General features: G+C 36.4%; 1 protein-coding gene across 1 annotated transcript; it reads right to left on the minus strand.

Annotated features, from left to right (window-relative positions):
* Positions 1–10,633: 10,633 nt before the first annotated feature.
* On the minus strand, positions 10,634–16,515 carry LOC120075984 (abscisic acid 8'-hydroxylase 2). Its single transcript, XM_039029749.1, is given in 14 exon segments — positions 10,634–10,921; positions 11,013–11,131; positions 12,559–12,665; positions 13,051–13,129; positions 13,220–13,312; positions 13,885–13,957; positions 13,959–13,995; positions 13,998–14,033; positions 14,036–14,119; positions 14,199–14,293; positions 14,295–14,349; positions 14,429–14,519; positions 14,522–14,747; positions 16,079–16,515. Coding segments are annotated over 14 exon segments (1,434 nt in total). The 5' UTR covers positions 16,318–16,515; the 3' UTR covers positions 10,634–10,821.
* Between the last annotated feature and the right edge of the window lie 1,226 nt (positions 16,516–17,741).

The following is a 17,741-nucleotide window of genomic DNA, read 5'->3' on the forward strand; positions in this document are numbered from 1 at the left end:
ATGGGATGGTCAGAAGATCAATAGACCAAGCTTCTGAGCCCATAAGCAGGGATCTATATGCATATAGGGAACACAGAAGAGTATACATTTATGATTAGTATTAGTTTAACTATCTACTGTGTGTGTAGGTAGAGTTAGGAACAGACTCATTCGAGGCAGAGGTTTGAATGTTAACCTCGTAGTTGTAATATCTTGTATTATTGTGAGTTGAAAGAGACTCTAGAAGTTGCTTACCACTCACTGAGCTTTTTAAAGCTCATTTTTTTCTTTCATGTTTTTCTTCCCGAGTATCGAAAGATGAGGAGTTCTAGGGTGCTGCTAAGGTTAAGGTGTGCCACGCCACAGCCACACTTCCCAATTTTAAAGTTGTTATTGTAAACTTTGTAGTTAAGTCTTGAAGTTGTATAAACGTTATACTGTTTGTAATAAAATGATTTTAGCCAAATATTTGTTTATATCCTTGGTTTAAAGGTTAATGAGTGAAAAAGGTTTAGATGGACAGTAAGTATCACAAAAGGGTGGTATCTGCCATCTTCACTTCTCATTTCAAGTTTTAGAGGCAGGCTCGGGAGGTGGTGCGACATTAGTCTTTTTTTTAAAAAAAAAAATCTTGAGATATATATAGTAATTTCATAAGTAGTATTGGAACTTGTTGATTATAATTCGAGAAATATGAATATGATAACTAAAAACCCATCTTTTATTTATATGTTTTTATGAGGACCCTTTTAAATACAAAACATATTTAAAATTATTTACACTTTATAATAAAAAGTTCCAAAGTATTTGAACTTTAAGTATAAATATTTTTTAGTTTTTTCTATTTATAAGAATTTTCTGTATTTATTATATATATGTCAAATAAAAACGATTTAAATTATTATCTTTTCATGAAATCCTAAATTGAATAGGTAGGAATTGTAAGGATGAAGAAGAAAGGGCAGGTAAACGATCGTAGTCAAATACTAAACGATCGTTGAGAGGTGAAGGCTAAACGATCGTTGAGAGGTGAAGGCTAAACGATCGTGGAGAGAAAAGCTAGACGATCGTGGTCAAATATCTAGACAATCGTTGAGAAAAGAGTGGACAATAGGACAAGTGTCTACACGATAAGGGAAAGCGCGTAGACGATAGGTAGAAGACTGCACGATTAGGTTGATCGTGTAGGCGATAGAAAGTACACGATTGAGTGAAGACGATTGGGTTGAAGTGTACACGAAAGAGAGTACACAATAGGATTTAGACGATAGAGGAAGATTACTACACGATTGGTAGATAGCATAAATGATAGAAGAATTTGAGTAAGACAATCAGCCTTCACGACTAATAATGATCGTTGTGTAGCGATATTTATTAGCATAACAGTGCCACATGGCAGAGTGTTAATGGTTTATAATAACAGCCATGAAAGAGAAATTACATATTAGTGGAACATGAAGCAGAGGAAGAAAAATGCAAAAAAACTGAATAAATTCTATTATATTCCTTCATTGACAATGCACTCATTTATCATCCCCCTGCAAGCGAACGAGAAGCTGCCGCAACTGTAAGCTTGGTCTTAATACTGAGATAGCGAGGACTTGATAAGGCTTTGGTCATGATGTCGGCTAGCTGATCCTCAGAGGGAAGAAATCGAACTGAAAGTTATTTGGAGGCAACCTTTCTCTAAGAAAGTGAAGATCAATCTCAAGGTGTTTTATGTGATTGTGAAACACAGGATTGGCTGCCATGTCGGTGGCGTTTAGATTGTTACAAAACAGTAGAGTGGTGGATATGTCTTTTACACCAAGTTCGGTGAGAACTGATTGGATCCATAACACCTCAGCGGCAGCATTGGACAAGCCACGATATTCTGATTCGGCACTGGATCGAGAGACAACCTTTTGCTTAGAAGAGCTCCATGAAATGAGGCTTGAACCAAGAAAGACACATAAACCACTTATCATTCTCCTGTCATCCGGGCAGCTAGCTCAACGGGCATCTATGTAGCAAGTCAGAGCCAAAACAAGGGACTTTGTTAGAAGAATACCATGATTGGTTGTGCCTTTGAGGTACCGAAGGAGCTGTTTTGTTGCTTGAAGATGAGAAGATGTTGGGGCGTGCATGAACTGACAGAGCTTATTGACACTGAAGCTGATGTCTAGTCTGGTCAGCGTACAATATTGAAGAACACTAACTAGGCTTCTGTATTCAGAGGGGTTGTTCAGCAATTGTCCATCGGTGAAGGACAATGAGGTGCCAACAACCATTTGAGAGTGAATTGGCTTACAGTCAGTGAGTTGTGCACGATCAAGAAGACTATGAATGAACTTGGACTGAGACAAATGTAGGTGGTCTAAAGAGCATAGCACCTAAATGCCAAGGAAAAAAGATAGATCATCGATATCTTTAAGTGCAAACTGAGTATTCAAGCAAGTGATGAAGTGCTAAATAGTGGCAGGGCTATTTCCAGTAACAATTATATCATCGATAGAGATAAGGAAAATAATTAAAGTATGGGAGTTTCGAAAAATAAACATTGATGTATCAGACTTTGTATTAGAGAAACACCATTGTGTCAGGCAGGTGCTGAGTGTCACAATCGCTTTTTCGGAAGCTTCTCTTAGCGATTGTGCGGCACTTGTTCCCGCTCACGAACAAGTCAGCCAACTCGATTACGGACTGCCGATGGCACACCGAGTACCTCTTGCAACCTCCACCCCCGTTTTAGGGAAAACGGTTTTAGAAAACGGGTTTAGAGAAAAGATTTTCGTAAGAAGATTTGTGAGTGTGAATAAAGAAAGAAAGATTGTAGTAGACTAAAAGCAATAAGCAACAACACCGGCTTTATAGAGTACTACTCCGGGTATGAGGAAATGATGGTTAGTCTTATCCCCATAATAGTGAATTCTGAACAAAAGCCAACTGGCGCCTTTGCATTAGCAAAAGGGCGAGTGTGTCTTACAATGAAATAGGTAAAGAAAGCAAGCTAACTAAACTAATACTACAGGACATGAAAATATGCTAGAAGGGGGTTGGATTGAGCATGCGGCATGGCCAACAGCCCTGGACAAGCAATGACCGTTACATTCTCCCCCACTTAATTGGTTGACGTCCGTCAACGGCCTTGTTCAAAACTGCGATGGCCGAAGTCTGCATTCTTCAAGTTTCGCCCGTCCAACTGATCTCTTCGTCGGGGAGATCCTGTCCATTTCACTAAGAACTCTGTCAGTTCTCGTCTGGGTCTTCCACTACGGCGCGTACGTTAACCCAAGATTTGTGCAACTTCTTTCTCAGAACTCTTCATCGTGACTGATGGCGCTTAGCATGTTCCGCTGTCCATCTTGGTTCGGATGATTAGGGCTTCAGGAGGCTACGCGTGAAGGGATCTTCATCCATGAGGGTAACTGAACCCTATATGAGGTTTCCGCCTTGTCAATTACACACCTGACCTTCATATTTCTTACTAGCCGTTTGTCTCTCTGGCCTCGGAACCAGAACTTGTCCCGGTCGTGCTTGATCAGGACTTGTTCCCAGCTTGAAACTCAAGGCCTCTGCTTCTTACCAACCCATTTTCCCCCTCCTTGATGCTCTTTCTAAGGTAGGCAGTATGCTCAGGGGTTTTGCTCCACTCTTTAGTAAGTATGTGCCTGAGGACTTTTGCCTGCATAAGGGTGTCACAAGTGTGGCCTGAGTGGCTTCTGTCGCAACACTTCGAGGGCCGCCTTTCGATCGCGGAACTCTGTGGCATTATGAAGTAAGCTGAGCATAAACACTCAGTCTGACTGTTTCCGACGCTCAGCCAATTCGGGCGGGGCCATCTGATTATGCCTCTCTGGCAGGCGGTCTTTGCCCTGGCAACAACTCAACCTAAATGGTCAATCCCCATTCGTGGGGGGTAGGGACTGGGCAAGCTTTTCGGCATGACGTCCCGATACTCTTCAAGACAATAGATCGTCTTGGGGGATCTCCTCTTCAGTGGACTCAACGATTCTACTGGGATGGTCATGAACGTGGGTTCATCGTGGCCGGGCCCCTCTTCAATGGGGGGCTGAGATCATTCTCACTCCATTTGGCCGCTTGATACTGGCTTGGACTACGGTCGGTGTAGATCCGGTAATGACTAAGCATTTGGCGAGGGGCACTGGTATGACTTTATGTTCAAGTAGGAATCCATCCCCAGTACCACATCGAAATCATCCATCTTGACAATCAGAAGTCGAGCGAGGCCTTCTAGTCTCCTAACTTTACGGAGTTCTTCTTCCGCTACGCCGAAATCGGAAGGCTGCGGAATTCACAGCTTTCATCTTTCTACTGCATCTCTTTCCCAATTCAAGTTCAGGCGCGAGGTCTTCGTTTCGCCATGAAGTTATGGGTAGCCCAGAGTCAACCATAGTGTTTTGGCCGATCTTTGGTTGACCCAAGCGTCCAATACATGAGACCTTTCTCTAGTGGCTCCGTCGCCTTTCCCATATTCTTCTGGAGTGCAGACAGGAATTTCAATGCCCCATCTGGGATTCTCATTTCTGCGCTGGCTCGGTTCCGTCTCCTCTATTCAGCCTCGTCTCCGGAGGTAGAGGCTAATGTGGCTTGAAAAGCATTGAACACAGTTTGATTTGGACATTCATGCGCCTGTGTGGCCCTCTACATATGAAACAAGACGGGGCGATTGTAATTGTATGCTGTTGTGCGGCCCCCGCCAGTTGTTTCCTGATCTGGTTGGGATAGATTTATCGGTCCCCTCTGTGTTTTCTTGTCTCCTCCCTCAGGCCTGGAGGGCTGGAACGGCTGTTTTCTGTTTCCTCATTTGAGGAAGTTGATTGCTTCCTCACATCTTGTGAGTCAGTACTAAGGTCGTATAGTCGTCTCAAGCTGCCAGATAGGCAGAGGGGAGATTCTGCACTCTCTGTTTATATAGTTTTGCTTTCCTGCCACGGTTTCAGCCCCTCCACAATAAGGCAAAGAACCTTGTCGTTTTTGGGACATATTCGTATGTCCAAACATGAGTCCTGCAAACTGTTTTACGTAGTCCCTGATTGTAACTTGTTTGTTAGCTCTCTGAGTTTTCGTCGAGCCAAGATCTCAACATTGTTCAGGGAAGAATCGAACGAAGTTCTTGTTTAATCTATCCCAAGTATCAATAGTGCAACGTCCTTCTCTGTATGTCTGTAAATCGTGATTCCACCACAGTTTGCATTCTCAATAGATGCATCGTTGCTATTGGTGACTTTCGACTCTTCAAGTCACTGTGTTCGCCGCTGAAGTATTTGCTCAATGGTCGAAGATAAAGTTTTCCAGGGCTTTCGCATTCTCGCACACCCACAGAAGGTTTCGGTTCTGGATTTTTATTCGGTTCTTGAATGCTGACTCAACACTGGACAATTGGCGTTCCAGGCTCCGAGTGTGGGCTTGGTTCCTACCGCTCGATGGTAGAGATTCACCTAGCCTCACATTCCGCTATCTCGTCTGAACAAACACTCCAGGGCCGATCGATAATTCTTCAGATAGGTGGTATCCATCGAGTGATTGTGATTTTTGGAGCGATGTCCAGCATCTTCAACATGACTCTTCATCGTGGGCAAAAACCCCGAGAGCTATCGCACTCGTTCAAACAGATTACTCCGAGAGGATTCAAGTTAACTTGTATTTGGTCTCGAGGCCTCTACCCTCAAGATTCATAAATATCTTGACGGGTAAATCGTGCTAGGAGCGGCTATCCACCGGCATCAATTGCCATCGGCTTCTCGAAACTTCTTTGTACCCGAGCTCTAAAGGAGAACGAACTTAATATCTTTTGGGACCATCTCTCAGGTGAGAGCATTTGCCTTACCATCTATATCCCATTCTCACATTAGTACTTGTTCATGGTTCTTCAAAGTCGCGATGATGCCACTGATCTTCCTTCTATAAGCAACCCTAAGTCTGATACAACTGTCACAAATCGGCTTTTTCGACAGCTTCCATTACCGATTGTGCGGTACTGTTCCCGTCAGAACAAGTAGCCAACTCGATACGATGCGATGGCCAACCGAGTCCTCTTGCAACATCCACCCGTTTTTAGGGAAACGGTTTTTAGAAACGGGTTATTAGGAAACTAGTTTTTCGTAAGAAGATTGTGAGTTGTGAAAAGAAAAAAGATTGTAGTAGACTAGAAAGATAAACAAAACAACGGCTTTATCAGAGTATACTCCGGGTATGAGGAAATGCATGGTTAGTCTTATCCGCCATATAGTGAATTTGAAAAAAAGGCCAAACTGGGACTTTGATTGCAAAACGGGCGAAGTGGTCATTTACAATGAAAATTAATAGAAAGCCAATACCTAAACTAAATAAATACAGGACATGAAATATGCTAAGAGGGGGTTGGATTGAGCTTGCGGCAGGCCACAGCCTGGACAAGCCATGAACGTACAATGAGCGTTGGGAATTCGCATGCAAAGGGTTTGCTTGAGGAATAAAGTAGCCTGTGTAGCAGTAAGTACGTGATATGGTGTTTCAACTGATGAACTGGAAGGAGGTTGGCATTGTATACTTCCCCTAGATTAGATCACATGAAGAAGGAATGTATGGACATCAAAGTGCTAAGGATAAGTCGTTTTAGATCAAATAGCTATTAATCGAACAAGTCGAATGGGTGGTGGCTTGACTATGAACTGAGAAGTTCAAAGTATGAGATACATACGTGTGGTTGAATGCCTTGAGCGAACCAAAACGAGCTTATGTATGTGAATAATATCACAGATGAATTTGATTTGAGTCTAACATTCCATTTGCTGCCAATATTTGCGATCTGGGGCAGAGTTGAGAGACCAGGCATTATTTCTGATGAGTGTATCATATTCGAATGCATAATTATGCTATGTTTGCAAGCTTGGATAAGATTTGTTCTGTTTTATAAGTCCAGTAAGACTGGAAAAGCAGTGCTTTGTTTGAAGATTTCCATCTAAATCGTGATGTTCATGGGGTGGTAATTGTGTGAGAGGTAGGGTGGTGTTTTCGGTCAGAGTGTGGGGATGGGGTGTGGGAGTAGGGAAAGTAGAATATAGGTGGTGGTGAGGAGAGGGAAATAAGAGCGCGGCTGATGATGGTGTGGTTCAGGTGTTGGTTGGGAGGTTGTAGATGAATGTGTGGGAGGAGGGAGGATATTGGTGTAGGAAGATTCAGGTGATGGGGGTTCTGATGTGATCGAAAGCTTTGGTTGCTATCAATTGGTAGAGAACTTTATTGGGAAGAAGAATGAATAGAATAAGAATGGAAAAATTGTGAGGAAGAGGGGAGGGAGAAGTGATGATGGGATGGTTATCAAGAAAGGATAGGCATTTTCATTGAAAGATGGAATCGTAACATAAATTCGATCCGATTGTGCAATGGAAGGCAAATAAATACTCTTTATGCAGAGATGAATAGCTAATAAGAATAGACAGGGGTGATCTATTAATTGGGGAGTTTGTTTTATTGAACGTCGAAGAGGGGGTGATAGTGTAGCCGATAGATTTTAGGACGTTGTTTGGAGTAAACGTTTCATAGGGGACTTATTGCCAGAAGAGGCGTAGGTAGATTCGAGAATAAGATAGGTGCAAGTGGTGGAGGTCGAAAGATCTAGAAGATTTGGTGGGACACGAGAAGTGAGCAAGGCTAAGGTAGAAAAATTCAACGAACATGCTATATCTTCCGTTCGATAGTGCTGTGATTTGTTGAGGTGTGTAAGGCAGGAGAGATGAATGGTATATGCAAGTTTGTCTAGTGTGGGAGAGGGCTTTGAATATCCACATAGTTTTGATTGATCTGATGGTGATGGAAATTATGAGTTCGAAATCATTAGCTTGAAATTTAAGAAAACATTGGAGAAATTCAGATTTGTTTCCTTGTATGGATCCATGTGAAATGAAAGACAACATGAAAAAGCATAGAAAAATCTATATCTATTAATTGGAATTGATTGGGGAAAGACCATAACATCGACTTACACTATATTGAAGAAGAGAGGGTGGACGAGAATTAAGAACGTTTGAGAAAGGTAACGATGGCTATTGGCATTTGAACAATATTCACAAAACTGATACATAGTGGACTTAATTTTTTGTACTTACAGTTTGCATTTAGATAACACATAGTGGAATACTTGGAGGACGAGGGATGTCTGAACGTAGACGGTGCATAAGAAGAAACGTGAGCACTAAAATGAAGAAGTTGGAATAGATGAGGGATGAACTGATGTGTATCGAATGGATTGAAGAGAGCTTGTATAGGTCTCACGATCAGTGTGCCACGGAGAGGTAGAACTCTTGTTTGAAGGTCCTTCACAACAAAGGATTCACGAAAAAATTCGACATAAGCATTTTAATTATAACACAAACGTGATGTAATTAATTTCGAGATATCGAGGGTGTTTGAAGCACAGAGTGAAGATGAATAGGAGTGTGCGATATAGATGAAGGAAAGAAGAAAAAGTGTGAGAGATGGGAAAGGGCTTACCATTTCTACGAAACTTGTTCAACCAATAAGGGAAGATGTTGATGTTGGGAAAGTCATGGGTCATGATGAGATGGTGCGGAATCCATACTCAGCCTCATTAGGTGATTGGTTGTTGGAGCATAGGGTAGTAATGTAGGCAGCGTTGTGGTGGGATTGGTGTGTGCTTGAGCAAAATAAGCTGAGGATGTTGAGTAGTTCTATATTTTGGATTGTCAATGTTGTAGTAGGACAAAGCTGTAGTCGCAACTTGTTAAGATTGGCATTGCAAGGCCATTTTGAAGGATTGGGATGGTTGATGGGTTGTTGGTCGTGGAGCTCGGTGTGATGATCAGAGAGTGTATAGTTTTGTAGCAGGCATAATCAAGAGAATGAGGTTAGAGAGAATACCTGGAGAGCTTGAGAAGGTAGAAGATATGACTGGTAGGTTGGCAGTGAGGACGTCAAGGTTGGAGTGAAGAGTTGGGCGACATTGGCTTGTATATTTGGGGTTGGTCCATAAGTAGAACTAGGATTCAAGCCGACAGTCATATGCGATAAGAGAGTGAGACATGAAGATAGTTGGGCGATCAGTCCTGTTGAATCGAGTAATGAACGAGCTGTATACAGTGCAAAGCTTCAAGTGTATGAAAATGTGGTCACAGGTAGATAGTGGTCTCTGATAGCAGCAAATTTTTCGGCAATGTTTTTTTTTGGCAAGGTACTGAGAAACATTGATGCATCCCTTTCTTATTTCTAAAGTTGAGAACACAAGCCATTATTCGGTTGTAAGAGGATTATAGACTGTGCGGAGGGTTCCCATATTTCCAGCGCGGATTCATATCCAACGATTTCTCCATCTTATCTTTATTAAGGGAGAATAAAACTAGCTCATGATTGTCGATTACACTTCTGCAGTAGGAAAAATGGGGATTGAGTTGAGTTTACTGAGAGTCTACGTATCTCGGTGACTGAGGATAGTGCATCGATATAAGCTTCAAGCAATAGCCATGATGAGATAAGAAGTTGATTCTTCAGAGGAGCTAGTTTGAATCACTTAGCTTGACGGTGAGGGATTTGAGAACATGTGAGGGAAGTTTGCGGCTGGGATTGTGGGGAAGAAAGAGTGGGGAAGGATTAATGCTATCGAATTTGAAATGGATGATGTTAGGAGCACCGACATAGTGAGGGTGAAGGTGGTGTGAAGGCCATATTGCAGAGGTAGAAAAAGGATTTCAATAGGGGGAGGGCACTGATAGCATGTGGGATTGAAAGACAAAGATGATATAAGTATGGGTCGTAGTAGAACAGCTTGAATGTATGTCTGAGTTTGATATTACTAGGAGGGTAGAGTTTTCTTCGGATGTACCTGAGCTCGACACCATGAGAAAAGGAGGCAGGATGCTTTAAAGCTCTGATACCATGTAAGGATGAAGAAGAAAGGGCGTAGTCAAAGACTAAACGATCGTTGAGAGGTGAAGGCTAAACAATCATTGGGAGAAAGGCTAGACGATCGTGGAGAGAAAAGCTAGACGATCGTGATAAAGAAGGCTAGACGTTTTTGGTCAAATATCTAGACGATTGTTGAGAAAATAGTGGATGATAGGACAAGCATCTGCATGATAAGGGAAAGCGTGTAGACGATAGGTAGAAGACTGTACGATTAGGTTGATCGTGTAGGCGACAGAAAGTATACGATTGGGCTGAAGTGTACAAGAAGGAGAGTACACGATATGACTTAGACAATAGAGGAAGATTAATACACGATTGGTAGAGAGCATAAACGACAGAAGAATTTGAGTAAGACGATCGGCCTTCATGACTAATAACGATCGTCGTGTAGCGATATTTATTAGCATAACTGTGCCACATGGCAGAGTGTTAATGGTTTACAATAACAATCATGAAAGAGAAATTACATATTAGTGAAACATGAAGTAGAGGAAGAAAAATGCAGAAAAGCTGAATAAAATCTATTATATTCCTTCATTGACAATGCACTCATTTATCAGGAATTCATTGAAAAGCATCTTTTTATTTAAAAACATTACATGCAAAGTATTAAAGACTTCTAAAATGAATCTCATTTAATTTTTATAAAGATCAATAAATGAAATATTTTTATAATGTGATCAAATGGGTTCCATATTGACAATTTTTATTTAAAAAAAAAAAGAATAAATAAATGAATATAATTTTAATATATCGAGTGATAATTTTCAACCTTTTGTATTACTTTTATACATCAATATACACCATCCAAGTCCAATACTTTATGAAAATCTCTTCTAGAATCTGGTCCTTGGTTATTTTATATATAATAAAGATGAAAAAGTGAGAAAATTATTTAAAGAAAAAACTTAAATTTATATTATTAAAATACAACGCAGTTTAAGACTCAATACGTGTGATGAGAATCGGACAACCGCTCTTTAATTTGGTAAAAAGCGCCCACTTCTCAATGCTAGAGTCGGAGTCCATGACCTTCCATCTACATAAATTTAATTGATGAATTTTAATTATAATTAATAATACAAAGGAAAATAGAAAATTGAAAAGGGACGATATAATTGGTCAGTCACCTGAAAGAAGTGACCAAGCGGTGAAGAAAGACAAGCATCATGGCTTTGGCTAGATTCATTCCCAGACATTGCCTCCCTCCCATTCCAAAAGCTAGAAAGCTAAAGGGCTTTGCTTCTTCCTACACCAATTTTAACCAAAATCTTTTAACTCCTAAAATTTAATATGTATTAAAAAAAATTCAATTAAAATATCATTTTGATCGACATATTTTGAACTCTATTTCATTTAGTTTATATCTTTATAATGATTCAATTTTAATCCATGTCAATGTAAAGTATAGCACTTCGAAGTTGATTTTTATTGAAATTGATTAAATAAAAAATTATAATTTTCATTAAAAAAAAAGAACTAAATAGATAATTTTTTTTCTAAAATTTATAAAGGAAAGGTTAATAGAGACATTTTTTAATCTTAAAAATGTCCATCATAAATTAATATCGAGACTATTTTTAAGATTTATTGAAAAATATATGGACTAAAATTAAACATTTTAGAATACATGAACCAAAATAGAACGAAATCCAAAATAAGATGACTAAGGTCTTGTTTGACAATCATTTGGCTTTTAAATTTTGAAAATTAAGCCTATAAATAGTATTTCTATTCATAATTTCTATGTTAATGTTATCCATTTTTCTATTCAATGTTTTTAAAAACCAACAAAAAGTTTGAAAAAAAAATAGTTTCCAAAAATTTATTTTTGTTTTCAAAATTAGCTAACAGTTCAAGTGTTTCTGTAGAAAATGTAAAAAACTATAATTGAAAGTTTGAAACAAAACAAACATAAACTACAATAACAAAATCGTTACCCATGGGTAAATATTATTCATTTATTTCTAACCAAGTTTTAATATAACCTCAAATTTTTTCTAATATTTTAAAATCAAATAGTCTCTAGCTCTACCTCTACATGTTTCAAAATTTATTCACATGTATATTTTAATCTTACTCAAAATTTTCAATTTGGTCCAAAACTATTAACAAAGTTAATCAGGGTGAACAAATTATAAAGATACTTAAACTTGCTAAATCATCAATTGATTCAAACAAATTTAAGTTAATGGATTGTAGTAAATTTGATTATATAAACACTCTAACATTCCCTTCAATTGTGAGCCTGAAGATCCAACAAGTGAAAATTAACATTAATTCGAGAGAGAATAACATTGCAAGAGTTTGAACAGTCGACCGCCTACTATGATACCATGTGAAATCATTAATATACCCAAAAATTTAAGTTAATGGGTTATAGTAAATTCATTTAATTATATAAACACTTTAACTTTTTTCGAGCTAATGTTAAAACTTAAATGTGAGAGTTTGTAAATTTTGTTTGTGATTTCAAAAACTTCTCTTCTTCCCTCTATGAAGAAGATGATGGTTTGATTTTTATTTTTTTATTTTTTTATCCGAGTGATTTGCCTCAACTATTTCTAAGTAGACGTTATTCCATTTTTGTTGAGTTTACGAATGCTATATAGTATTATAGTATAGAGTAATAGTTATATAGTATATAAGAAACGTAATTTAAATAATGCTTGTTACCTCAAACCTAGATGGATTAAACTTGATAGGATCTTTGTAGAGTGAAGGATCTAAATGAAGTGATCTCACATCAATATTAACATTCCATCCTTTCTTGATTTTGTAACCTGTGCCCAAACAACATTTTACGCATCAATCACATCTTGTCTTAGTCTTTTATTGAAAGTATGTGGACTAAAATTGAGCAAGTATGAAAGTATAAATGATCAAAATAATATTTTAACCTTTATTTTATTTTATTTACTTATTAAAGCCACTTTTGCAATTTGGGCCAACTTTCAATAATTTAAAAGAAAAAAATTTAAACAAAATGTTTAATCTCTTTTTTTTCTTGACTAAAAAAAAATGTTTAAATCCTATTATGACACCAATGAATTTTGTAAAGGTTTATTTAGGTTAACTTCAAAGATTGATTCTAGTTTAGTCTTTAATGATTTACCATATATATAAAGTGTAAAGGAAATTTGTAAGAAGAGGTGAAGATGAAATTGCCTTCAATTTCAGTGTCTTGGAGGATTAGCCTTGGGAACCATGGCACAACAGATGCTAACCTCAAGGATTCTTTTACTACCTACAATATTTATAATAATGATAATACAAAATAATAATAATAATATAAAATTCAAAATTAAAATAAGTGTATGACAACATGGTTGATTACCTTAGCAGCATAAGGCATGTTGCCAAGGTCTTCCAATGTAAGGAAACAACTCCCATTTTCTTCTTGTTTGCCCAATATTTTAAATTGTTCTTCCTGCTTCAATTCAATAATATTTGTACAATCCTTCTCAAATAATAAATAAAAGAGAAAAATGGTGCAATCACATATCTATCTATCTATCTATATTTATTTATTTTTTTAAAAATATTAGTTTAACAATTATAGGGATAATAAATCGAATCATCGACATTTTAGATGGTAATTAGTTACAATAACTGGGAGGTGTAGGATCGAATCTCTAACTTCAACGGAGAAATATCATGTCAATTATCTTTCGTCAATTTGACGACACTTTATATTAGTCTTTCTTAACAAATTTATGCAACTCCTATACTACTCACTTTAGCATGTTATTATATATTTATATATTTGCTTAAAAAATATTTTATTTTAAAGGGTTTGTTAAAAAGTCAAAATACTAAAATAAATATTTTAAAAGTTAGAGAACTAAGATGGAGTAAACCTAAATTTGTTTATGAACTAAAATAAATTAAAAGTTAGTTACATAAAAGATATAGATAATTTTTTGTAATAGAACTAAGAATAAGATATTAAAAGTTAATAAATCAAAATATAACTGAATTAGAATAGACATAAGGATATACCTTTAGATTTAGAAGGACATGTTGATTCTCATCCAAGTACTTCACCATCCAATTGATGGCACTCGCCGTCGTTTTGCCCAGCGATCAACATTGTCAAATTATTATCCGATCTTCAGCATCTGATAGCGGTTCTCCACCGTCCTCCTCCTCAATAATCGTTGTAGAAATCCCCACATGGAGGGCTCTGATTCTCGTCTCTCCTGGCTGCATTTTCGAAGTATTTTTATGATTCTTTCTTCTTGCTGAAATTGCAAAGTTTGAAGTATATATGGGAAAGTAATGCATGTGGATAGAGAAACGGCTCAGGAAACAACTTGAGGCTTTGTGAAATCTTGTGCCTGGAAATCGGCATGGGAATGCAAGCTATAGCTTCACAAACATAGCAACCTCTTTTTGCACTGCCTCTATCATTTTCCTTCTCTAAGCTTATCAGCATCTTGCACATTGCTTTGCATGTTATCTTCTCTCGACCATCACCAAAAAAGGAATGGTTAACAAAGTTTATAAGTGGATGGATGTATTAAACGGGAGTTGAAGAATTTACCTTGAGGGTTCGTTGAGGGAAACGATGGTGGATCCAGTTGCCATCGTTGAAAGGCGTCGACGATCTGTTGATCGAATTGGCGTGACGAAAGAGGCCAAAAACTGAGGAGAAAAGATTAATGAGACGACTTCGTAACAATTTGTGGTGCAGATGTGGAGCACAGAGCAAGCTTTGATGGCCGACTAGCTCCGCAATGGACTTTATGTACTTCTTCGTGAACCTCCCTCCGCCGTCGTTTAGTATAAGCTTCGCCGTTTCACTGCTCGAAACAAACACATGTGTCTCCCCAAATATTCGTGTCTTAAAGCATCTTCCATACCTATTCAAAATTAGTCTCCTACTCATCATTTTCTTTCATTTCAATAGTTCATCTTGTAAATTTGATATTTGAATCAATCTATCCACATTTGAGAATGAAATGCATTGATGATTTTTAAGATAAATTTGTAATGAATGGTTTAAATTGATTGATTTATGAAAATTTATGAGTTTAATTGACTTGGAATCATACGTACAATGTAATGGTTGAACGAAAGAATGTGTAAATTGATAAACTTGGTCTAAATCGATATAATTACTAGTTCCACATTTTAATTGATACAACTTCAAAGTTGAGGTATAAATTAATATTTGTCTTTGAGGGAATAATACATTTTTGGTCCATAGGTTTTGACTCTAGTTTCTAGTTGGCCCCTATATTTTAAAATGTTACATTTAATTCTTAAATTTTGAGTTTTGTTTCAGTTTAGTCCATAAATTTAAAAATGTTACAACTTTACCTTTGAGATTTGAGTTTTGTTTCAACTTAGTCCATAGATTTCAAGATCATCTTTAACCTCAAATTTTCATTAAATACTTACTTTTAATCATTGATGTCAATTCTATTAATTAATTAAAACTAATTAGAAGTGAAAGTTTAAAAGTGACAAAAATAATGAAATTTAATTAATCATAATTTCTTTAACAATTTTAAATTTATTAACATAAACTAACTTCAAAAGAGAAATGAGTATTTAATGAAAAATTGAGATTAAAAGTGTAAATCTCGAAACATAGGGACCAAATTGAAGCAAAACTTATATGTCAAGAGTAAAATTTGAAATCTAGAGATTAAATTAAAACTAAACTCAAAACTTAAGAAGAATAGGGATTAAATATACTAATCCCAAAAATTTAATTAAACAGCTGACGTTTTCTTGAAAATTTGATCAAAATGATTCATTCCACTCGGAATTCGAGTTTAAAGAGAGAATACCTAAAGTTACTAGTAAAATGAAATAATTAATACTAAATTATACATATATATAATTTAAATGTTACTCTCTTCAAAAAAAAAAAATATATTAAATGTTACCAAAAATTCATTTGCACTATAATTAAGACGCGACAATGACTTATAGCAAACCAAAATTTTCGGATACTAACTCCAATAATTGTTTTCCACCATAACAATATCTAAAAAATATGTGAAATCTACCCAAATAAATAAATTAATAAATCGTTTAGTGACCTGAATGGAAGGAATAATAACTGACGTAGGTTTTTTTTTTTTTTTTTTTTCAATGGAAACTCGAACACATCGTAGCATTTCAATTTTTGAGATAAAAAGACAAAATAAAAGAGAGAAGAAGAAAGGGAAATTTTGTTTACCGGAGGCAGCGGATTCTGACGAAATCATAAACGCCGTTGCTACAGTTGACAGCGGCCATGAACTGGAGTGTCTCTCCGATGAGAGGCAATCCTCTGCTTCCAGGAGGAGAATGCGAAATCCTCGACGGCGATGGATACAGCGGCTTATTCTTCATAGAAAATCGAAAAAAAACGACAGCGACGAAGAGAGCAACGGCGGTAGCCGCGGCGGCAAAGCACCAAAAACAGAGGAAAGGCATGATTTTGATTTGGGACAGAGAGGCAGAGTGTGGTACTGAAGGAGTTCATTTATAGTGATATTGATGGTCGGAGTAAAATCAAAATGGGCGATGGAATTGGCCGACAGAGGGGAGTTTCTGATTGGTGTATGGAATAATGGAAACAATCAAGTAATGGAGGCACCAGTTTGTGTCTTTTTTTTATATGCTGTGGGACGCAATCCATGAGGAAAGCAACCCAAACAAATGGATTCAAAACAATATGTATATATGGAGAAGGCATTTTGATTGAGACTGGATTCTACATTAATTCATCCTAATCAAATTGTTTCTATTTGGTTTGGTTTAGTTCAGTTCCTATTTTAATTCAATCATAGTAATTTTGATGATAATACAAATTCTTATAGATATGTGGAAGATCGACCTCTAAGATAATTTAAAGACAAATAAACGAGATTAAGATTGAGATTTCATCGAGAGAAAAAATGAGTTAATATTTACATTCGTATTTAATACCTTTTTTCTCTATTAGGTAAAAGGTGGAAGACAATAATTAGTTGTGACATGCATTTAAAAATTGTGAACTCATACCTCTTTAACCAACAAATTTAAAACTAAACTATACAAATACAAAATTTTAATCCACAATTTTTAAAAGTAGTATTAATAAAAACATATATCACAAATTATTTGATTGGTTCTGAATTTTTTAACATTGTGTCTATTTATCTCTTATTATATAAAAGTTTCAACAAGTAAATTTCTCTAAGCTTTTAAATACGATATTTATTTATTTATTTATTTAAGTAAAAATATGATATTTATCTAAGAATAACTCAATTAGTTAATATATATATTTTCAAATAAAAAGTTAGAAGTTCAAATTTCCATAATTTATGTTGTTAGACTCGAGCAAAACACAATCGAGTAGGTCATTGAGCTCATATAATTATGTTTATAGTTCTTGTACTTCAAAAAACTCTTATTACATTTATGAATTATTTATTTTGTATGGGTTCTTGTTTTATTTAAACTCACATGTATTTATTTATTTATAATAATAACTATTATTACCATCGATAACTGCAAAACAAAAGATTTAATTATCGTTAAAGTGAGGTTAACTCAATGTCAATCGACATAATCTTCCTCCCTAAAAGTCGAAAATTCAATCACCCAAAAACAAAAAAGATCGAATTATCAATCTATAAAATGATAATTAGCATGATCTCCTTTTCCTAAATTATGCTCAATTTCATATTTTTAGACTTCAACACAAAATGTGGGGTAAGAAATTTGAATTTATAACATCTTGGTTTATAAAATATGTTTTAACGGGCTAAACTACACTTAAATTAGTTTCATGTGACAAGAAAGTTATACACTTGATTTCATGACATTAACATATCATATGCACAATTTAAATCTTAAAGAGAGAAAAAAAA

The sequence above is a fragment of the Benincasa hispida genome, chromosome 4, assembly GCF_009727055.1.
Source record: "Benincasa hispida cultivar B227 chromosome 4, ASM972705v1, whole genome shotgun sequence".
NCBI classification, from domain to species: Eukaryota; Viridiplantae; Streptophyta; class Magnoliopsida; order Cucurbitales; family Cucurbitaceae; genus Benincasa; species Benincasa hispida.